This window comes from Alexandromys fortis, unplaced genomic scaffold (genome assembly GCF_014885135.2).
Source record: "Alexandromys fortis isolate MF-2015 unplaced genomic scaffold, M_Fortis_MF-2015_v1.1 scaffold_38, whole genome shotgun sequence".
Taxonomy (NCBI): Eukaryota; Metazoa; Chordata; class Mammalia; order Rodentia; family Cricetidae; genus Alexandromys; species Alexandromys fortis.
The window spans coordinates 11345650-11370159 of record NW_026067916.1 but is presented as its reverse complement, the minus strand read 5'-3'; the positions used below and the strand labels follow the sequence as shown (position 1 = coordinate 11370159).

The following is a 24510-nucleotide window of genomic DNA, read 5'->3' as shown; positions in this document are numbered from 1 at the left end:
ATTTATGTAATTGGCAACCAGCACAATTGCCAGGTGTCCATACAAGAAAGGGAGGTGGCTTGTCCCTATTTCACTATTATCTAGCCAGGGGAATAAGTTTCATCAAGTTTGCTACCATACTGTAAAACTTGTTAATGCCACCTTTAAATCTAAAACAATCTGAAGAAGCAAGCACCCATGGATATATTCAGAGTAGAACGATTTTACTTCTAGGATCCAAAGGTTGAGTGTAAGATATTCACAGTTCGATCAGCTGTGTTGTCAACCGCAGAATATCAAACTTGCTCAATTTCTGAAAGACAGTCTTGTTACTAATAGCTGTCACTTTCATGTCCTACATCCTTTCCAAGTGCTGTTTATTAATAACTCATCTGGTGAGATGTTTGTGCAAACTACAATGAGAAAAATTTAAACAACAGTGCTTTAAAAGGTCCACAAATGCTGATGTATGGTTATTATAGCAAAGCTTACACTCCCGTTGTCTAGCTCAGAGAATCGGTTCTGCACAAATAGATGCTTGCATTTGTTCAACCAACAAGTTGAATCTGGCGATATATACTCATGTGACGAACTCATTTGAAGATTTAATTATCAAGTAAGACACTGTCCACGCCTCAGGGCGCTCGTGACCACGACGAGGGTGGAGATGAGATAAGAGATTTTAGATCAGTCAGGGGAGGGATTAATATGCGTCCTTTCTATAAGGAACACATAATCTTCCAGTGCATAAAAGGCTCTCCAGTCTAGAAGAGAGCAGTAAGACTTGAATGGATTTCACACTGTTTGTAAAAATACATTTAGCAATCTTGCCTCTATTTGTATTATTTTAGCTTATTTATCAACAGAAAATTGGTGATTCTAGACCCCAGAAATAAAGAAGCTGATTGGGGAAGAAATAGAAAATGTATTAGGATAACATGACCACTTCAAGCTTGTCTACCTTAAGTTGAACACCTTACGTGACTACACCACAGCCAACCACTTTCTTAAAGAAAGACATATGAAAAGATAATGTTAACTCTAAAATCTCCAGGCTACTCTTATTAAATTTAAGACATGAGCTTTTGGATTTTTTTAAATACCAATTTTATACTCAGCAAGACTACTCTAACGTAAGACCCCTGGGATTATAATGCTTAGCACCATTGTGAGGTGTGCTCTTGGGCAGAATTGCTGCTCCATTTATTTTCTGTTTTAGCTCTTAATGGGGCAACAGGAGAAAAACCGAAAATAAATTAACAGAAAGGTTCTGGGCAGAATAACTTAAAATTAATAGTGAGAAGAGGCTGTTTCAGTGCATCAATTTCCCTGAATGTAGTAGGTAAAATTATCATGTTTATCATATCTTAATCATCGTGGGATTTTTCTATGACTAGATATATGTATTTGTTAAATATATATTCATAGAAAAAGATATATTCATAGAAACACACATACACACACATATATGAGAAAATATCTGTACTAAAATGGCAATAAGGTTCCTGGTGCCAGTATGTGAAAATCAAGTTATAGTGTGGATTATTCCCTCTAGAGTGAGTTTTCATGCAACTTTTAAATTAAGAGGGCATAAAGAAACAGTATAAGGTGAAAAGAAAAGTATATATAAATAAGCTAAAAATCCAGGAACCACAATACCTTCTGGATGAGTTACTGAGGAAACATAGCAGGGTTTAGGAATTGGTACATCATTTTTTTAAAAAAACAAATCATCTCATTAGCTCACCAACTCCAGCCGGACTGGGACTGAACGAGCATGGGATCAAACTAGTCCCTCTGAATGTGGTTGACAACTGGGGCAGACTGAGGGGCTGATGATAATGGCACTGGGATTTGTCTCTCCTGCATGTACTGGCTTTATGGGATCCTATTCTCTCTGGATGCACACCTTCCTAAGCCTGGATGTAGCGGGGAGGGCCTTGGACTTCCCACAGGGCAGGGCACCTTGCCCTCTCTTAGGACTGGAGGGGGAGGGTGGAGGGTAAGTGGGGGAGCGGGAGGGAAGTGGGAGGAGGGGAGGAAGAGGAAATTTTGATTGGTATTATGTTGGGAGCAGTGAGACCCCAGATCCTGAATTTCTTGTAATCCCCTGATCTGAGTGCCTACAGCTGCTCTGAGCAGAAGACCTTCAGGAGTTCCTAATGGCAGGAGAGTGGTTTCTGGTGGGTTTGGCTTGGGCGTGGCTATCTCTTTATAATCTGCCCCTGAACACAATAAAGGGGGCATTCTTGGGGAATTCAAGGATGACCTGTGTCGCTGTCCCTCTGTGTGTGTTTGTGTATTTTAACCTTCAGCCCCCTTGCCCAAAGTTCGCTAACTGGGTAATAGCACACCGAGCACAGACATGGGGCACAGTGCACGGCAATTGGAGGTCTCCACTGAGATAGCGGCAGTATTATTTATAGAGTAATAAAAAAAAAAAAGGAAAAAATCCTCTCATGTGGATCCGGTTGTGATGTGGGAGTGTCATATATCAATCTGTTGATTTCATTGGTTAATTAAATAAAGAAACTGCTTGCCCTGATAGGTTAAAACATAGGTGGGAGGAGTAAACAGGAGGAAGATGGGAGGAGTAAACAGAATGGAATCCGACCCGACAGCTCTGCTCTGTGGAGCAGAGACCCATGCTCAGCTCTCCCGGGTAGACTCGACAGCTCTGCTCTCTGGAGCAGAGACGCCAGGCTCCGCTCTCCCAGGCAGCTCCAACCCAGGATGGACGTAGGCTAGAATCTTCCTGGTAAGCGCACCTTGGGGTGCTTACACACATTATTAGAAATGGGCTAGTCCAGGTGCGAGAGTTAGCCGAGAAGAGGCTGGATATAATGGGCAAGGAGTGTTTAAAAGAATACAATTTGTGTGTTGTTATTTCGGGCATGAGCTAGTAGGCGGCCGGGGTGCTGGGGACGCAGCCCCGCCGCTCCTTATTTCAACACAGTTGCAGCTGAAATCAAGTGCACTCTTCGTTGTGACATCTATATCACTTATTTATTATTCCCAAAGGAGCACAGGGACAGAAAAGCATTTGCTGTGGCTCTCGTCTGTGAAGTGTCTTGCTATTGATCTGAAGGACATCACTACAGAGGGTGTATTAGGTATGTGGACAGAATGAATGAGGGTTTTAAAAGTTCAGTACATTTGGAAAGATCAAAAATAAATATATCAGCAGGCTAAACAAGCACAACTTAGTTTTTCTCCTCTGGAGATGCTGTCAGCAGGCTGAAAATTCAATACTCTGTTCAGGTGTGTATAGAGACCAAAACTGTCTAAAACTGCAAAAAGATAGTGCAGCACATGAGTTTTTATAATTTATTTTCAAAGACTATACATCTTTTAATTATGTGTATATGTGTGTGTGTGTGTGTGGTGGGGGTAAGTACATGTGAGCGTGGGTACCCATGAAGACCAGAGGGATAGGATCCTTTCGAGTTGGAGTTACTGGTGTTTGGGAGCCAATACTGCTAACAAAACTCAAGACCTCTGAAAGAAGAGTCCATAGTCTTAATAACGGAGCCATCACTCCAGCTCTGTGGGATGGGGCACAGGAGAGAAATGTTGAAATAACCACTCTGTGATGTGGTTAATTTTTTTTTATTATAGATGAGAGAGAGGAGGAGGAGGAGGAAGAGAGAGAGACAATCAAGAGGCATCTGGAAGAGTCCAGAATGGGAAGAGAAGAAAGTAGACTGGACATGGCCAGGGCTAAGGAAGTGGGAGAGTGGGAAAGGATGGCTGAGACAGCGAGAGATAGAGAATAGAGCATAGGTAGGTAGCGGGTGAGAGACTGAGAGGGATAATAAAGAGAAAGAGGCTAGCCAGAGATAAATAGATAGATGATAGATAGACAGATGATAGATAGACGATAGAGAGATACATGATAGACAGATGATAGATAGATGATAAGTAGATAGATAGATGATAGATAGACAGATAATAGATAGATGATAGATTGATAGATGATAGACAGATGATTGATAGATGATAGATAGATGATAGATGATAGGTAGATAGATGATAGATAGACAGATAGATAATAGATAGATAGATGATAGATTGATAGATGATAGACAGATGATAGATAGATGATAGATGATAGATAGATAGATGATAGATAGATGATAGATAGATAGATAGATAGATGATAGATAGATAGATGATAGATGATAGATAGATGATAGATAGATGATAGATAGATAGATAGATAGATGATAGATAGATAGATGATAGATAGATAGATAGATAGATAGATAGATGATAGATAGATAGATAGAGTATAGTGAGAACAGCTGGGTTATAAGGAAGATGAGTAACTGGGGTGTAGGGGAAGTCTATGACCCGGAGGGAGTTTAGGGCAGAGGAGGAGGTGAGAAGGCCTAGGATGCTATCATGGACTTGGAAGTGTGTCACAGACACTTGTGATGTGGAGGGAGTCTGGAGGCCAGCATGGGCTTTGACATGCTGGTAGGCACCACTGGTAGCCATCAGTCCCATCAGCCGGGGGTAAGGGAAATGACTTCTTTGGCCTATTGGATCTGGCTGTACAAATTCCTGAGGAATGCTGGCTTTGATCTAACTGTCCGAAGTCCTTCTGTCATCCAGGCTGAGCTCACCTATGGATTTCTGGACTGCCTTTGGAACTGGGTAGTAGGATTTCCTTTGGCTCCAACACCAGCTGCAAACCATTTGTTTCAATTTTTTTAAAGAAGAAAAGAATCTAACATAGACTTGAGTTTGAATATTTTTCTACATTAAAAACTATGTAAAAAATATTTCTCCTGAGAGCCTTGGACTAACAAAAATCTCAGTAACAAGCATGGGAAACCACCCTTTGAGATGCTGGTCAGGGAAGCCCAAGACACCCCCAAATAATAGAGGCTTTTGTCATTGTCTCTGGCTGCCTCTCAGAACCAGAAGGTAAGACCCTATTGCTGAAGATGCCACACACTTCACACACAGGAACTGGAGGAATTGAGCTTGAACTCACCTGGAAGCCACCTCCCCGAAGCTTGGCCCTCATGGTAGCTGAAGGTATTATGCAAATATCAAAGGAAGGACAAAAACTGTCCTATCCATTGTTAAAACATGGCAAGATATCCCCCACGGGTGCAGCAGACTATGTATCTCGGAAGTAACCAGCAGCTGCCTAATTGGACTTGAAGCTCCCTTAATAGTAGGGGATTTATGCCTAGAACGTAAACGCAGTCAACCTGGGACTGGTGAGGCCATGGAGAGGAGAACTTATTACTGCTACATTCTTTTTTTTTTTTTTTTTTTTTTTTTTTTTTTTTTTTTTTTTTTTTGGATTTTCAAGACAGGGTTTCTCTGTGGCTTTGGAGCCTGTCCTGGAACTAGCTCTGTAGACCAGGCTGGTCTCAAATTCACAGAGATTCACCTGCCTCTGCCTCCCGAGTGCTGGGATTAAAGGCGTGTGCCACCATCGCCCGGCTTACTGCTACATTCTTAAACCAGCAAAATTGATAACTTCATTCTAAATACTTAGCATTGCACCCACAGATAAACAGAGCATTTACCTCTCATCAAAGAATCCTTTTTTTTTTTTCCAGCAGATGAAGACCACAGAGATTCATAAGGATTAAAATGGCCATGAGGTGTCAATCCCCAGCTGATTCATCTACAACATAACCTCATATGGCTGAACAGAAAGCTCAGGAGAGATAGCAGAAGGAGGGATGGAAAGGTTGTGAGAGCCAGGGGAGCCGTGCATCTGTAGCAAGACAGTGTCTTCTGTGTATGATAGGGAAGCCATGAAACCTCGACAATACAGTTAACCCTAGACAAGACCTGAAGAATGGTAACACCAACTGAAACAACAGCATAAATGGGAGAAATTTTATAAGCTGCCCCCTACTCTGGTGAGGAATTATAGGTAATAAATGATGAAAGAGAGAGAGACAATATATCATTCTTCTCAAGAAATAAGACCCTGTTAAGTTACCTAATCCGACGTTGTCATCACTAAATACATATGCATGTGAACAAAACTAAGTGTAATCAACAGGTTGGGCTGCCTTATATTTATATCATATGTTCTCTCTCTCTCTCTCTCTCTCTCTCTCTCTCTCTCTCTCTCTCTCCAATAAGGAAGCAGAGGTCATAAAGTTGAGAGTGGAGGAGCATGGGAGGAGGGGCAGAAATGACGCACATACGAGACTCATACGTAAAATTCTCAAGCTATTGAAGAACTGCATCAAGTTATTTTTATTGGATAAATAAAGCTAAAAGGAGAGTGAATTAAGTGCGTGTCGCCTGTCATTAGCTCTACAGAGGAGGGGAAGGGAAATGGTATTGCGACTTCTGTGATGGGGAGACTGTGAGAGGAAACATGGGCTCCCATGGAGGTAAGAGGCAGTTTTCTCAGGAGAGTCTGAGTAACCAGAACAAATTTTTACTGGAAAGAGCCTGAGTAGATGAAAATATTGCTCTACTTTCTTACCCCCTTTCCAATCAATAGTAAAAGCTTATCTACTTCCCTCTGAGTCTGGGCTGACTGGAAGCTCTCTGGTTAAGAGAATAAAGTAGACCCATGCCGTGCCAACTCTAGCCCCGAAGAGGCACGGCAGCTTTCCTCTGTCTGCTGGGTAACTCTAAGCTACTGTAGGATGCTCAAGCCAGCCTTCATTTGAGAGCATGTAGAACGAGATGCCTGGTTAGATCTTGGTATTATCACCATTACAGCAGAGTCATTAATATGGGAACAATCCACCTTGTATGACCCATCCTTGGGGTGGGGAGAGGGGTTTCCACATGAAGACACTTGTGCATATCCTGGAGGAGATGAGAAGTAACCACTTATATTGCACGCAAGACCTCTTGTTACAAGAAGAGTTTCAAGGATCAATGGACTATTGCTATATATCACTGATCTTGGCACAACTTGTAATGTAGCAACAGAAAATTAAAAGGCACTTTAGCAAACTAGGAAAAAAAAACAATTTTGGTCATTCCATTTGATTCTGTCAATTGGGAAAAAGTGATCACATCTCTTGACCATGTTACACACCCTGCGTGGAAATCCATATAGAAGTGATGATAAACACTGGCTGGCCCAATAAAATCCTCATAAGAAGGAAGTAGGCAGTGATGGGAAGAGACCACCAAAGTGCATGTCTAGGACTCAAAAGGAGCCTGCAATGAGTCCAAGCACATCAGGAGGTGGTGAGAAAATAGGTTGTATAAGTCATTTAAAAAACTTTGTAGGCTTTCTCATGGCTTATTGGAGGATATCTAAAGTCACTGGGTTTTATTGAATTTATTGGATATTGAAGCCATTGGGCCGTCATCGTTTGGATGATTCCAGTACTGAATGGCAGCAGTGAGGAGATGGGAAGCCACCTTTTACAAGGTGTGAGAGGTCTCTTGTGAGTCGTTGCTCCCCCAAGCTATGATTTCAGAAAATACAGCTGTGGATGGAGGTTTCTTAAAGGATATCCACATTCCCAAAGAGTAAGAAATTGCTCACATTCAATGTCTCAGAATGTTTACATGTTTAATATGAAAGATAAATATAAGGATTATTTTTTTTTCCTTTAGGGAACATGCCCATAGACTTAACATCAAAAGTTAGTCTTTGGGGACAAACTATTCATAAATGCTCCTTCAAAGCAATTCTGAACATAAAATACATGGAGATCAGGGAGGGGAGGCTGAAGATGCTGTAAACTGTTTAATATGTGAAGGTACTCAGAACACAGTGGGCACTGGATTTCAGATTCTAAGGCTGTAGCTCAAGAGATGAAACACAGACACATTAACTGTGTCCTCTTTAAGGAACATCTTAATATTAACAACCCACATCGATGAAGGGAACCTGATAGACTGATTGGAGCACTGCATAGAAACGAACAAATGAACACACCCATTCGTTACTGTGTTATCTAGGGCTACTTTCTAGATGGCAAAGTTGAACTGTTAGGATTCACTATTTGACTCATCTAAGAAGGGCTTGCTAACTCTTGCCCCAGTGTTCTCTTGGTGGGTAGAAACATATGAACAAGATAGAGTCTTGGTTGGTCCATAGAGGTCCCAAAAGACTAGGGATTATAAAACACATGGCAAACATTTACAGAAGGTTTGTTTTGCTGTATACCTGCATGCAGAGCCTCTACTGTGTATCTCAAGCCAGAGAGGAAGGGAATCTCAGAGGAAAACCAAATAAAACTTCAGAGAGGCTGTGGAGATGAGCTGGCTGATCAAGCATGAGGACTTCCATGGGAGTCCCCAGAACCCATGTTAAGATGCAGAGTGTGTCAGCACATGCCTACACTCCTCCTGTGGGGACGTGAAGACAAGGAGGATCCCCTGGGCTTGTGGACATCTAGTCTCGCTGAAGTAATGAAGTCTGGGTTCAGCGAGAGATGCTATCATCGGGCAACAGAAGATGCCAGATGTTGACTCTGGCCTCCACGCGTATATAGACAAGCATGTGAACACACACACACACACACACTATAATTCCATATTCTGCTCCTGCCTTATAAGCCTATAGAAAATTCAGTCTTCAAAGTCAGATGCAAACGTAGGTCTCAAATAACATTCAGTAACTTCCATGTACACCACAAATGAATTCACAGATAAATGCATTAGGAGAAAATACATCATTAAAATAGCTCAAAACAAAACCAATAATGTACCCATGAATAAGCCTAATAAGGAAGTGAGAGGCTTCCACAGTGAAAATCTCACGTTACTGAAGAAGGAAATCAAAGAAAACACTAGTCAATAACTAGACAATAGAAAGATTTGATTTCCCAAACTCTTTACCTGAAAGAAATAATATTGTGGAAAGTGATATAGTACTAATAAGAATTCTGTTATTTTACTTTACAGAACTAGAAAAAAAAACTAGAAAAAACTATGGAACCACAAAACAACTTTATGGAGCAAGAACACAGCTGGATATATTGCAATACCTCAAACTATACTACAGAGCTGTAGCGGTAAAGAAGTCCAGGGCTGGCATAAAAACAGACCAGTAGATAAAGAGAACAGAATAGAAAGCCTGGAAATAAACCAATAAAGCGATGGCACCTTCTTTCATTTTTGTAAACAAAAGTCCCTTTTAAATATGGACAACTGGGTTCATAGGGCACACGAGAGCTGTGCTCCAAAGAAATGACATAAATGGCGAGCAAGTGGGGAGGACGGCACTGTGGAAAGCGATGGACTGCACATAGCAGAGGCAGAAGAAAAAGTTGTGGCCACTGCAGGACAAGTCTACATGGGAGAACAGGCAAGACATGCTTCTCACTATCCAAATGGGCCCGCCAGAATTGCTTGGGGGTAGGAGTGAGATGTCTGTATGTGTGCGTGCATGTGATCATGTAACATATCTTAGTTTGACATGTTGTGTATTTGCCAATGCACATGCGTGAGAATTCAAGGGTAAGACATTGTGTGTTTTCCTCTATTGCACTCCAAGTCGCTGACTGGAAACAGGATCTCTCATTGCACTGAAGATTGCTCCATAGGCTAGACTGCTTGGCCAGTGAAGTCTTGGGATATGCCTGCTTCTGTCCCCTGTGAACTGTCTTGGGTGACAGTCATGTGCAGCCATTCCTATATGAGTGTTGGCCATCTAAGCTGAGGTTCCTTGCTTACAACAAATAGTCATCCACATGGGATCATCATTTCAGTCCTGAAAAGTGAGAAATTTTAAAGAAAGCTATTGCAACAAGGGAAAAACGCAACGGGAAAAACTCCTCTCCCAAGACAGAGTTTCCCCGTGTAGCCCTGGCTGTCCTGGAACTCACTCTGTAGACCAGGTTGCTTTGAACTCACAGAGTTCCCTTTGTCTTTGCCTTCTAAGTGCTGGGATTAAAGGTGCTTGCCACCACCACCCATGGACAATGGGAAGCTTTACAAAGGTATGCGACAGAAGCCGTATCGATGGGGTGTCACTGAGGTCAGTGACCCAACACGGACATACAAGAGAGTATGAAAATCTTACAGTTTTCTAAAATCGGGAGCGAAAATGCTAAGGAAAATGTGTGATACTCCATGCGGTGTAAGAGAGAAAAGCACCATCTTCTGCTCCGTGGACATAAACATGACTCATGTCTGAACTGTTAAGGGGACTGTTGCCGAGAAAGACCTCATGAGTCACACAGACGAGGATAACTCAGCACAAAATTGTAAAGCTACTTAAAATGAGAATTTTTCAAAATTTTTGAAAGTAATTCAATTTTAGGTTCTTAAACACAAATTTTGGAGATGGTAATGTTGTCTTGCAACACTAAAAAGGCTGGACATGCCAGAAACTAATTAGCTGTCTCTTGGGATATATGCCTGGAGGATGGGAAGAAGAGGTTAAAAAAAAGATTTTGTTCACTATAAATATTTTCATGCTAGTTTTTTAGTTTGTGAACATATTGCTTCGACAAAATTACAAGGATGTAAATGTTCATTCCAAATCCCATTTCTTAGAATCTGGAATTACCAGGTCTGTGGGTATAAGAATCTTCATTTTAAAAAAATTTACCAAGCAGACCGTGTAGAGGTTTACTGCGGTAAACTGCTTGTTACCCAAGCATGAGACTAGCGTTCAAATTCCCACCACATGTGAAGAACCAAATGTAGCAGCATGATCCTCTGAGCCAGTGTTGGGAAGTACAGACAAGGGGAACCCTGGAGCTCCAAGGCTAGCTGGTCTAGAAGAACCAGTGAGAATGGGGTTCAGTGAGAGACCTTGTCTTGAAAGAAAAAAAAGAGGAGGTGGAGCATGACAGAGGAAGGCGTTTTGATGTCAGTCTTCTGAAACATGTAACTGCACACATATGTGCAGACCACACACACACACACACACACACCTTACCAAGAATGGCCGAACTACCTGGGTACCCCTACTTTTGTAAACTCAGATGCTGAGGTAGTGAGCAGCTAGTACTACTGATCTATTTGAATGAAGAAGTAAGTGCCAGGGGCTAAGCGTGCTGGCAGCTCCATCCTTCCCAGTGCTTATTTGTGATCTGATTAAAAAAGCAGACAACATGCAGAAAATGAATAAAAACTAACATTGTGACTTCATAACCTCCCCCTGGTCTCTAGCAGAAGCTCATGGGTAGGGCAGCGTTCTTCCTCTCCACACACTGGTAACCACCAGAACACTGATTCAACATCAGCCTGGGCTGCGGGGGGAACACAAACCACCACGCTGCAACCAAGCTGTTCAACAGAGGATGGTAGCTAAACACTTTTCAGACTCTGTGGCCTCTGTGAGCTCTGTTGTATCAAATCTGATTTTCAGAATACTTTGAAGAGTATTCACTTAGGATGCAAAGATACAAAAATACTTACAAGGATATTAGCAGGGCCTGTGATACCTGATTCCAGAATGCGTAGAAAACTTAATAGTCAGTATTAGACGGTCCTTGGGCATCACAGTCATGTCTTTTGAGAAACCTTCTGGAGCATTACAGAATCACTGGGAACTGGCTCAGCTGTCCTAAAGCAGCCAGAGGGGTGCTACCCTCGCGTTGGCCTGGGGGTGCTACCCTCGCATTCACCTCACCACGTCCTCTACTAGCAGGAAGTCACTACCAACTGAGAAAGAATTCCCTGTTCTCTCTTTTGCTGTGGTGCAGAGCCCTAGGGAAACATTTCATAAGGTTGCTTTTCTTGTTTCTGATGCAAGTTACTGACATGTTTCCCTAAGCAAGAGGTAACCAAAAGCTAAAAATGTCACTTAGACTGTTTCTGTGTTTATTTCAGTACCAAGTGAGACCACTCATTTTAAACACCAGTTATTGTTCTCTAATCTCTACAATGTTTATTTTTGTTAGTTTTAAAGCTTCTTCAATATGTAAAATTATTTTTTAAAAAACAGAACAATTTATTCTCGAATATACCTGTTTATAACATGCCATGTAGAAGATCAAAACTGGGTTTGATTTTGTTTTTGTGGTGAGTTATCTTACCTAACATCATTGCCTAGGCTCTATTACAAGACAGGTATTCAAAATTCAAATGGCACTTATTCATTAAACATCACCCATCCATCCATCCCTCCATCTATCCCCCATGCATGCATCCATCCATTCACCCATCTATCCCATCCAATACATATATCCCAGCCAATCCATCCATCCATCCATCCATCCATCCATCCATCCATCTATGCATCCATCCATCCCTCCATCTATCCCCCATGCATGCATCTATCCATTCACCCATCTATTCCATCCAATACATCTATCCCAGCCAATCCATCCATCCATCCATCCATCCATCCATCCATCCATCCCAAGCAATCCATCCCATCCATCCATGCATCCATCCATGCATGCATGCATCCATCCATCATCTATGCATCCATCCATATATCCATCCATCTATGCATCCATCCATGCATCCATCCATGCATCCATCCATGCATCCATCCATGCATCCATGCATCCATGCATCCATCCATCCATCCATCCATCCATCCATCCATCTATGCATCCATCTATGCATCCATCTATGCATCCATCTATGCATCCATCCATTCATCCATGCATGCATGCATGCATGCATGCATCCATCCATCCATCCATCCATCCATCCATCCATCCATTACTTATTCCTGCTGCTGGAAAAGTGCACCCTCCTATCATACACAAAGCCCTGGGTTCAGTTTCTCCAAATAAAGGAATCCAGAATGAGTGCCTGTTATTTACCCGGCAGTATGTTAGATCTGAACGGCGTCAGCTACAGAGCAAGGCTTGTGCTTAATTGGTTGAGAATTTATTCCAGAGTTTAGGTCAAGATATGTGCATGTTTATGATTTTTAGAACTTTTGGAAATATAACCGTCTATAGTTCTTTGGTGTATATTGTAATCATAGTTAATCGTTCCCATTTGTGACTCTGAACTTCACCACAAGTACACCCAAGTGGAAACACTAACACACACCGAGGGCTTGCAACCCTCTCTCAGGTTTTCCTGATATTCTTGCATGTGCCTGTCTTCCAACAGCTCTCCCCACTTGCCCGGCCAGCAAACATCTATTCATCTTTTAAAACCCTCATCATGGGAGGATTTCTCCTGCCAAAGTTGACACCTTCTTCCTCTGTACCATTTCATTACTTAGGCATGTATTTTTCTTATTGCACTGGCATACCCATCCATCAACATATCATTCATCATCTCTGTTTGCACTGCAGATGTTGTGGGGATAGAAACATTTGTCTTTCGACTTTGCCTCCTAATTAATTAGCAGAATGCTTGCCATGCACAGACTTTCACCAAATATTCGCTGAACCAAAGGGCAATTCTTCTTTATCATAATTTGTTCAATTTTGTAGAAATACACTTACATGTGTTAAAATTTTCTTGTAACTAGATGTAAATATGTATTTCTGAATATTTAAAGAGCATTATGTTTTGTTTAATTAAATTCTTTTCTAGTAAAACAAATCACCATGCCCCCTTTTTAAAATTTTTTGTTCTTTAGTTCCCCTCTCTGCTGATGAGGGAGTGCTATATTGCCGGTGGACCTAAAGCCCCTTCTAGCTGTAAGCTGCCTGGAAATGCATTCCTCTTATCATGTCTTTTTATCCCTGCTGCAATGCAATGTCCAGGAGCGGGAGGCTGGGGAGGTATCTGCCAAACACACCAAGAGCAGACTCAATAGGAGATTCTGAGCAGGCTTAGGGTTTTGGTTCTTTCCTCTCTGTTAAGAGCTGATTTTTTTTTTCTGCTGTGGATAAGTCATAGCCCAGGTGTGGCAAATTAGAGAATTAAGGCGGAGAAGGAAAAAAAAAAACTTATTGTATAAATGTTTGTGTTTGGTTTTCTACTTTCTTTCCTAATTTTGAAACATGAATTCTGGGATAGATCATAGAAAAGTAATTAGCTCATTTACCTTGGCAAAATGGATCTATCAAATATTTTGCAGAAGTTCAAGAGCCCTGGGGATGCTTTCTCTGTTAAAACAATCTGAATCCCATAACTTGCTTTTGTCCTAACTGCGTATTGTAAGAGCATTTTCAGCTGTTGCAGTGGTTATGGGTTGGGAGCGTGAAAAGGGAGTGTGAGTGCCTTCTAAACCCCTCTGGGTAAACTGTGGTGCTGGACGCCCACTCTTGTGGGAAATTATGTACACATGAGTTTAAATCAATTGTGTTTTCAAAATGTGGTGCGAAGTTCAAAGATACTTTTTAAAATACAGACACAGTGTATTCCATTACGTCACCCTTCTCTGCCAATGCTTCCCAGATAGGCACCATTTACCTTTCCACCTATAAAAAAGAAAATCCCAAACCATCAAGTCCAGCTTGAGCTCTCTGTGAGCTCTTGGATATTTGGCCATTCACTGCAGTGTGGGCCCTAGGGCTCACACCTGGTCTTTGAAGGTGGTGTGAAGGTCAGACGTTCCTGTGGAGACCCAGACTGTGTCACACACATTAGTGCCTGCTGGTGAGTAGTATTGAAATACATACTCACATAGGATCCTTGGGAAATTACAGGTACAAGGAAACTAGCAAATAATGATAAAGCTTTGGCAACTTTAAAACTGAGCAAATTCAAATGAAGACCTCAATTTTATGTCTTCTCAGACAAATGCCTTTTGGACTCATGGAAACAATTCAGTTCATAAATATAGAATCACATCTATGGTAGAACTTGTCTAACTCAGTTCTCTAACTTGGGCATCTCACAGGCTCCATTCAGAAAGCTGAGTGCATTAATTGAATCAAGGTAAAAGGAAATGCAAAAATGGTGATGGGCTTTATCTCTTTGCAGGTATAATCACAATACTTTCAATACGACCTAAAGGGTTTTATAAATAACACCACAAAAATTTGAATCAGCGTTTTATAAACAGATGATCAAATTTAATTTATTTTTTCCCACATAAGGAAATTACTATTTGTAAATTATGGAACTCATTCTTGGGTCAGGTAAGCAAATCACAAGTCAGACTGTTAAAACAGACTGATCTCATTACCTTTTTTTTTTTTTAACTCTGGGAACTTTTCATATTTTGTTTTCTCTGTTCTTAACAATCTGGGTCTTTATTTCTATGTGAAATTAATTTCTGTTATAATTTAGATAGACATACAAGTGATTATATATGAAAACGAACTGAAAGTGACTAGAAAAAACACATTGAAACATTGTATAGGGACATATTAAAAGTAATGTTTTTGTAATTTTCCCCTATAAGATGTGCATACACACTTAAATATCTGACCCCAACAATTCAGCATATGAATACTGAAGGATTAACACAGGCTTAAAAGTATCAGTGACTGAATATGAGTTAGCAAAGTGTGAGATGCTGACCTCATCCCTAAGAAGGAGCCAGCGATAACTCAGAAGAAGGCCGGCTCTAGCGTCTGCTTGACCAGGGAACAGAGGGACCAACCAGTCTGAGAAGTGAGACAGAAATCGAATCTCCAGGTTGTTTACAGGTGACTTCTGATCAAAATCTAAAGCAGGGAACCTATGACTTGACATTTTCCACACCAAAGTGACCTTTGCCTTTGGAATTAAGCCACAAAGCAATCTCCACGTCTTGTTTACATACAGAAAAAGAGTCGCCGCCGCAGAGCCAATTCCCGGGCTCCAGGTAGCTTACCTGTCTCCATTTTCCCATCTTGCGCCGCGGGCCCATCCGGAATGACGCTTTTCACCTGGAGGAACTCGTCTGGCTCATCGCCACCAATGATAGTGAATCCAAAGCCCATGTTGCTCTTCTTGAGGGTGGTGCTGAGGAATGTCCCCTTCAGTTGGGACGCATCCCGGGTGAAGAGCGGCTTTTCTACATCGGCCAACACAAGTTAAAAAGGGAAAGGCATTTTTAAGACAAGTTGTCAGAGAACAGTCAAGCACCGAAGAGCAATCCCTGCGAGTGAGGGAGGCTGGCATGGTAGATGCGAGCATTGTGGCCACTTGGGGAGGAGCATCATCTTACAAATACAGAGCCATCCCACACATCCAGGAAGTCAGGCAAGGCTGCGGCTGCGGCTGGAGAGCGGCGGTTCAGGATGTGCTTTCTTGAAATCAACCCTCTAGAGGTTGAAAAGGGCGATCAACTGGCAAGACAGCCTTCAAATAACGTGCGATTTAGGACTCTCTCAACAGCTGAGCCATCTCTCCAGCCCCTGCCTCATAACTCTCTACTTCCGTGCGTTCCTAGAGAAGAGGGCAGCGTGAGGGGCTGCTCCGGCACAGAGCCTTCATCGCGTGGGGTAGAAAAGCAAACAGACTGGTTTAAAGACATTAAACACGTGCGGGTCACACCGACAGAGAAGCGGCCCCCACCTTGGGTGTGTGCTCAAATTGCTTAGTGTGCCGACCTGGATGCGGGACTGAGTTAATTTTTGTTCCCACGGCTGTGCTGTGTGATGTCAGGAATTCAGTTACAGCTCTACTGACCAGAGAGTGTTTAGCACACTCTGAAGAGTGAGCAAAAAGCAAGCCAGTGTTTCTAGAAGGTTGTGAATGTAAAGGTGACATTTTTTTTTTGTAATATGTTGACATATTCCAATCGTATGTCCAAATGATCTGACATTACGTGAACCCACTCAGTGAGTCTGGCCACTCATTTGTCATATGATGGAATTTTCCAGCTACGCGTTCTAATAAATATGGTTCCAAGCACATCTAACGCTTTAAAAGCATAGTCACACGAGGAAGCAGAATCAATTATTTCTTAAATTTCACTTGTGACAAGTACATAGTTGGTAGACCACAGGGCTTTAAGTGTTTTATTCTAATTACTTTGTTGAGACAGGTTTGCTTTGTAATCCAAGGGGCCTTGGACTCTTGGTCCCCCTGCCTCAGCCTTGGCTGTGCTAGGGTTACATGGACCAACATCACACTTAGCTTTGGGGATAAGCATCTCATATCCTTTGTGAAGTTGGTATGATCTGATTCTCACAGTAGCCAAACTCCAGGTAGGAGCTCGGTCACGTTTTTCGCACGATAATCTCACTGTCACGTTTTTGGTTTGAGAGGAAGAGCTATCAAACAGCGAGTCGTTATGATGAAATTTTAATTTATCTGTCCATTTACCTGCCACAAATTATCTTTATTAAACGTCTCTTTAAAATGCAGTTTACAGAACCCCACATGTAATCATCTCTGCTTCTCTTCACCGAAGTGGGGCTTATAGGTGGAGCTTAACTCCCCATGAGACCTTTACATTCCTTGCGGAGTGCTGCACGCAGGTGGCGGGGAAGCATGTGACCCGGACCCCACTACCAGGCAGACGTCAGCCTCTCATGGTTTGTGTGTTTGTTTTAGTTTAGTAGAAGCGCAGACGTGGAGGCAAAGTGTGCAGCCACTCTTTCCGCGAGGTGGCTCCCCGGTGGAGTCAGGTCCGCAAGCGGCCCTGGGACATACCGAGTGGCCAGGGCGTCCCTCTGCGGTCCAGCAGATAGTAAGACAAGTCATTCACACTGCGGGACCTCTCCGGGCCAGTGCGGGGAAAGATGGATTTGGGCCTAGGTAATGTCGCTGGTGAGAGGCCTACTGTCACAAAGGAAAAGAAGCCTCATTCCCATGCTCGGTTTTTCAGAGACTCTCTGCAGTTTCTTGTCCCAACATCAATGTCCCATCAGGCAACAAGTAAAATTCCTCTAAGGGACTGCCCAGTGCTCTTAGCATAGTTTGCGGTAGCTAACTGCTTTAGTTTAAAAATGGTGTTAGCATCCAGGTAAACCTGCTGGAACGGTCTAGAGAAATCAAAGCAGGCATTTTTATCAGGCCCTCCTACAGGAAGAACAAACAATCCGCCAAACCACATTTCCCTTTGCATCCCTGCATGCTGCCTGATACAATACCTCGGAAACCTGGGGCCTGCAGGGGCTTTGTTCCAAGTTCTGGGTGGGGCATGTTATGTTGCTGTAGCTTCCTTTTTGCTTCCAGGACAGGGTTTTCAAACTGGGTTCTTCTATTTATGTGGCTGAAAGAGAAATTTTCCAATCAGGATCGCAGTGGGACAAAGTCATTTAGGAGAACGGACGCGTGGCCCTATGGAGAACAGGAGATGGAGGGACACCTCATCCGATTACCATCAAATGTCCTACCCAGCATGCACCAGACTTCTGAGGGGGCCGGCCTGTGCACAATACACAACTCTGTGATAGTCGAGAACACTCGATGACCCTTTATCAAATGCTGCTCTATTTACCATACGTATGAGACAGCCAAAGGAACCAGCTGGGGCAAGCTTTCTGGCCTACTGTGTTCATGTGAGAGGCGTGTGGCGCTTACAAGTAAATGAACAATCAATGAGACAGAATAGCTCCAAAAAAGTGTGTCGTCCGAGGTTTGTAGAGTCTCGGTGTCAGCAGGGTAAATGGGAGGTGGATTCACTGACAATGTAGCAGCAGCTAAGAGTAAAAGTAATTTGTGCATTTGGCATGTGCAGGTGTGTGTGTGTGTGTAGAAGATGACTGCAGGTGTCCATACACAAGAGAACAACTGGCAGGTGTGGGGCTTGGTTCTCTCCCTCCATGACAGGTTCTGGGGATCACACACATGTTATGATATTTGCGGGTTAGTGCCTTCTCCTGCTGAGCCATCTCACTGGCCCACCGGGCATACTTTTAGCCGTGAGACCTGGGTGGAAAGGCCAGGATTCGGGAGGAAAATTCTCACATTAGCGACAGAATGCCTATGTAGGATGCTTGCTGCCGAAAGCCTCTTCATGCTGAGATGGCAAACTAGTAGACAGACCTGGAGGGATGGGAAGCAACGGTAGCCCAGCTAAACCCAGGAAAATAGGCTTATGTCACAGGTTGTTTAAGGAGTGGAGAGCTGGCAGCAGCCTTGCTGACTAGTGGTCGCTAGGACATAGATGTCTAAGAGGGGGCTGCCGTGAACAGTAATCCCTGGTTCTTACGTGTTCTGAAAGCGTGGTGTGGGAAGGGTTCTAAGAGGGGCTGACAGGTGGTTCCCATAAATAACGACACGGGGACACAGATGCATGATTAATAAAAACTCAGAGAGAGACATTGGGGTTCAGCCTGAAGGCCAGAAAAGCAAAGCAGGCAACCACTGGCTCTTACCACAACCTCAAGCCGAAAGTGGCTATCCTGCCTCCAGGAATCTGAGAATGAGACTGTGTCTGAGAGCTGTCTCCTCCTGTTTTATAATCTTCTCCAGGGCTGGGATTAAAGGTGTGCACAGCCCAGTTTCTATGGCAAACTAGTGTAGCTACTGGGGTTAAGAGTGTGTGTAACCACTGTCTGGTCTGTATGACTGGTGGGGCAGTTTGACTCTCTGATCCTCAGGCCAGCTTATTTACCTGAATACAAATGAACTAGCACTACAGTACACAGACAGGTCAGTGACTTATTCTAGACAGACCACATGCCCAGTCCAGTGAAGTTCTAGAATTCAATCATCGTGTCTATTTCTGCAGTGGGTCTCTTATCCACATGCATTCTACATGCATGAAATATGTGATTTCAAATTGGCAAGTACATATAGTTAACATGACATGCCTGTACACACACATTCTCTCTCCCTCTCTCTCTCCGTCCCCCCTCTCTGTTTCCCTCTCTCCCTCTCCTCCCCCCCCCGTCTCTCTCCTCTCTCTCTCTGACACACACACACATGCACACACGCACACACACACACACACACAACTCCATCTATTTTACTTCCTAAGGCTACACATCAGAGAAGAGAGGAGCTAAAATAAACTCTCAACCATTCTTGTATTATATGGATCAGATGTCTGGTGAGGTGGTTGGTAAGAATGATGACCGCGTTGTATCTATTGCTTTCCTTGTGGGAGGGGTGGCAGACACTCTGACAATTTCAGCATCACTCAGACCTGCATTCAGATCTAGCTCCTGCGTAGCTGAGTAACCCTTTGGTAACTTGTCCAACCTGAGTCTCAGTAATCTATCCTCCAAAATGGGCACAGTATTGTCTACTTCAATGGCTGAGGGAATGAAACGTAACCGCCGACAGCACATCAGCTTTCCCATCGACGTGTTCAGGGATTTCTAGTGGCTCTTGTCATACGCATCACCTTCACTGCCCTGTCAATATTTTAATCTCTTCCGTCACCGCCATTATGACAGTCTTTGTGGGGGACCTAGGAAACACGGGAACCTTGCTCCAATGGCCTCATTCTATTTAAAGGAAAAGGCGCGGTTTTAGGAATGTTCTTTCTTAACGATTCTAACTCTCTGCTCTTTGGGCTTCAAAAAAACTGTTGGGAAAACTTCAGGCCGGAGTCACTGTGCATCAGGAAGGCTGGAGATGGAGACTCTTTCTCCTTTCTATCTTTAGGTAACTTTGTCAGCAAAACCCTTCAAGTTTTCCTGACATGATATTGTAGCTGTATCTTTGGCTTTTTTACCCTGGGTGTCTTTTGTTTTGGGGCAATTCTCCTAGGCAATACCCCTTTCAAAGTTTTTTTTTAATGTAACATTTACTACATCCATAGTGCAATGCTTGATCAAAGGATTCCTGTCGCATCTTGGGACAACTTCTAACCTTTCTTTGATCATCTGTATCTTTCTTACAGATTGACCCTTAAATGCCCCGAAGGCTTGTGTGTCAAAACCTTGGATGGTCCTCAGCTTGATGCTGTAGGGAGTGGTGGAGACCTTCAAGAGGTAAGGGAATGAGAGGTCCTGGATCACTGGGGCATGCCCTCACAAGGAAATGTGAAACAAAGGTTTTCCTCTCTTACTTCCTGGACGTGAGGAGAAGTAGCCTTCTCTGCCTCTCTAGTTGTGATATACCACGTCATCACAGGCTTGGCACAATACGGACAGATGGTCAGAAAGAGCAGATTCTGAAACTCAAGGGAGAAAAAAAAACCCTTTCTCTTGTAAGTCTTAGATGACTTATTATAAAGCAGTGAGCCGATTCAACGCTGCCATTGTCTATATAATGGGGACGTTAACATCGGCTTCATGACTGCTAGGAGGGGAAGAGATGTGTTTGCAGAGTGCAGACAGCAGGGAAGACCCCAACATCTGCAACGTGCCGTCTTGTGTTCTTATTTACTGCAGCTAATATTCATGATGATGCTGGCAGGGGCATTGGAAGACCTTTCCTCTGTCCCCAGCCCTTTCCGAAGCCGGTCACAGAGGCCTTCCTAGACAGCATTATGCGTCTTCTGGGGAATGTTTAGTTAAGTTCAAATGGATCCTTTTATTACATCCTCAGCGAGAATATTTAAGCGATTTCTAAAGAACAATAAGTAAACAACAATCCAGGTAAGATGATTTGAATCTAGGTGCGAGATAAACAGAGAAGACAGACATCACCGGGTCCTAGTTGTTTATCGGAGTTGCGCTGTAAATCAGCGTTGAGCTTTCAAACTGCTGACTTAACAAGAGAGAAGAAACAGCTACTCCCTTTAGAATACTTAAGACAAACCCATGTCCGCAAGGACATGGATTATATCCTTAAGACTTCCTGTGATTGAGTTTTCTGGGCTTTTCTCTTCAAGTCTTTGGTGAGGAGGTTTCTGTGAAGCAGCATCATAGGGCCCTAAATGGTCCTAATATTTGGCGAATGTTGCGGTTCTACCAACTTCATTCTGGTGCTTTAATGACCGATCATCATGCTTCTGTGCTTTCCTACATTGTGAGCTCTTACATAAGACCCCTTGTGGTATTTATTGCTGTGTCCCACACATTTAACACACCAAAAGGCACTTAATTATTTGTTGTTGTGGAATATTAGCTGAGGATGTGCTCCATTCTTTCATGCCGTGGAACATTAGTTTAATGATGTACAGGTGTGCTGCGTTCTTTTATGCTGCATTTGTTAACTGTGAAGCTGTGGTACTCTGCCTGTCTGAAACACCTAATGGTCTAATAAAGAGCTGAAGGGCCAAAAGCGAGGCAGGAGAGAGAAAGAGGCAGTGCTGCTGGGGAGACAGGATAAGAAGGAGAAGAGAGAAGGAAGAGGTGGAGTGAGGAAAGGAAAGGAGAGGAGGACGCCAGGGGCCAGCCGCCCAGCCACACAACCAGGCAGGGAGTAAGAAGCGACAAAACGTAGAATAAAGAACAAAGTAAGGTAAAATGTAGAATAGAGCAAAGTAAGATAAAAAGCCAAGAGGCGAAACATAGTTAAAGAGGAACAGGATCATTGAAGTTAGGAAAACTGGCTAGAACAAGGCAGTCTAAAACTGGGCATTCACAAGTAAGACTAAGTCTCTGCGTATTTGTTTGGGAGCTAGGTGGTGGGCCCCAAGAGTAAAAACAAACAAAGAGGTGGAAACTAAAGTTTGTTAAACAACTATATGGTAAGAATGTTAATGGTTTTCAAATATATGCCAGAGACTTAAAAACCAAAACCCCCCAACCACCAAGATGTATCTTTGAAATCAACTGAAGTATCGAGTCTTCCATAGCCTACCTGTTCTCTGTCCGTTTTCCTAGGTCACCACACACCTAATTTTATCCTCATTGGACTCATTTTGACTTTGGTGGACATTAATTTTATCGTCTTGAATTTAGTGGGCCACTGAGAACTGGATCTTTGAGTCAACATGGAAGAGGGAATCATGACTTTCAAGTGGCATTTGAAATAGGCACATTCAATATCTCATTATGGCTGAGGTAGTGGCAATGGTTATTGTCTCAAGGCCTGTGGTAGGCAGTGCCCAGGAAAGACGTGCTGAATAAGTGCTTAGACGGAGTCAGATATTATGAAAGCTGATGGATGCTCATGTCTTCCCGTTTCACTCCTCCACAGAGTACATATTGTGACAGTTGAACTGGATGTGAAAGGTAGCGCTGGTTTATAGGACACAGTTACCTTTCATTAGAGTAAATACCCATGTGATCCTTTAGGGCTGAGAAACTTTCCAGACATGTACATTCTATGGGGGAAAATGACAATTTTTGTGGTAAAATATTTGGCTCAGAGGAGTTTCTAACTAGGAGAGCTGCTCAGTGTCGTGATAGACATGCTTACATGGTGAGCACCACACTGGGGGTGAGGCTTTGGGGGCCCCAGGGAGACAGACACTCTTCCTCCAGCCCACAAGGGCTCCTTTGCCTTCTGCTTCTCTGCAAGTTTGTCCCTTTGAAGTCCTCTGGAGGTACTTAGAAAAGTATGCAGTTCCTGGAATCTTAGTGTTTCCACGACTTTCTCTGGCCTCTCCTAAGAGGGACTACTTACTTGCCATTGCTTCTTTTGACTTGAGTACCAAGATGCCGCTCTACTGGTAACAAAGACAGACGCTGCATCTCTTGAACTACACACTATCCATTTTTATGAAGAGTTTTAAGAAGAATTCGTGATGTTTTCAATGCCATTAGGTCTCGATAAAAAGAATAAAAATGACTTCGAACAATGGATAAACATTACTCAATGCTTTGAAAGCTAAAGGAGAATAATAGCCCCAGAGGGCCCTTCTGGGTCAGCTCTCCTCCAAGAAGGGAGGACAGTAGAATTAAGAGCTTTGTCTTGGGGCTGGGGAGAGAGGTCACTGGTTAAGAGCACTTGCTACCTTTAGTGAGGACCTAGTTAGGCTACTAACAACCACCCACACTGGGTGATTCAACCATTTACGACTCATGCTGATCTGACACCCTCTTCTGGACTCCTCAGGTGTCTACACATTTGGAGCATGCACACACACTCAAACACACACACATATACACAGAGACATAAACTAAATCTTCACAAACAACAACAAAAAGAGTTTTGTCTTTGCAGTGATGACATTCACTTCTATCTCTGTCACTTTGGTGGTGTGTGACCTTAGGGACATCGTTTATGCATTTTGAGCCTCAGACTTTTCCATATGTAAATCTGGCATTGACATAACATCAGACTTTGGAATTGTTGTATAGTGCCCAGATAAAATGCCAGTTAGCAAAATCCATCAAATATTGATTTTTAAAATCTCTTTGCTAGATACTGTGTTAGAGACTGAAGGCAGGGACAATGATCATCAAGTGTGTGTTTTGGCAAGGGATTGAAAACAGCAAAACAGGAGATTTATGAAATAGGTCTGATGTATAATAAAACCATGTCTTATAGTGCTTTAACAAGCTAAAATTTACAAGATTGAAGCTTAATGTTTTAAATACATTATTTCAATATATGAGCCTTGGGTGGATAGAGAAGTTAATACATGTTACTTTGAACTATTTACCATACTAATTGAATACTGCCTTTTAAATGGTTTCTCCACAATTCTACAACGAAGCAATAATTTTATTCCTGCAAATGTCTGTTTACTATTTCCCACCGTACCTGTAATATGAGTGTGTTTTGTGAATGTAATTGGGAAACCTGAGTCATTCATATCTTCCTTTCTTCTCTTCCTGTTCATAACAGGGGCTGCTTTAGGAATTTGTCACCCGCATGGGAGGTAGAATCATTGCTAAACAGGTATCCATGTATTTGTGTTGAAAATCACCATGGAGTTTGTTTTTGCTTGGTTTGGTATTGGTTTTTCAAGACAAGCGTTTTTCAGTGTAGCATTGGCTGTCCTGGAAGTCTCTCTGTGACCATGCTGGCCACAAACTCACAGAGATCCACCTGCTTCTGCCTCTGGAGCTGGGATAAAAG

The 24510-nt window shown here is 42.8% G+C and overlaps 1 protein-coding gene across 3 annotated transcripts in view; it reads right to left on the bottom strand.

The window, feature by feature from the left end:
• The window catches only part of Magi2 (membrane associated guanylate kinase, WW and PDZ domain containing 2), a 1234898-nt gene that overhangs the window by 260703 nt on the left and 949685 nt on the right, over nt 1-24510 (bottom strand). For all 3 annotated transcript variants that reach the window (XM_050139790.1, XM_050139791.1, XM_050139792.1), the window contains 2 exons: nt 17787-17908; nt 15578-15760 (listed from right to left, as the gene is read on the bottom strand). In XM_050139790.1, coding sequence (XP_049995747.1) covers nt 15578-15760; nt 17787-17908 — 305 coding nt within the window. The remainder of the gene's footprint in view (nt 1-15577; nt 15761-17786; nt 17909-24510) is intronic.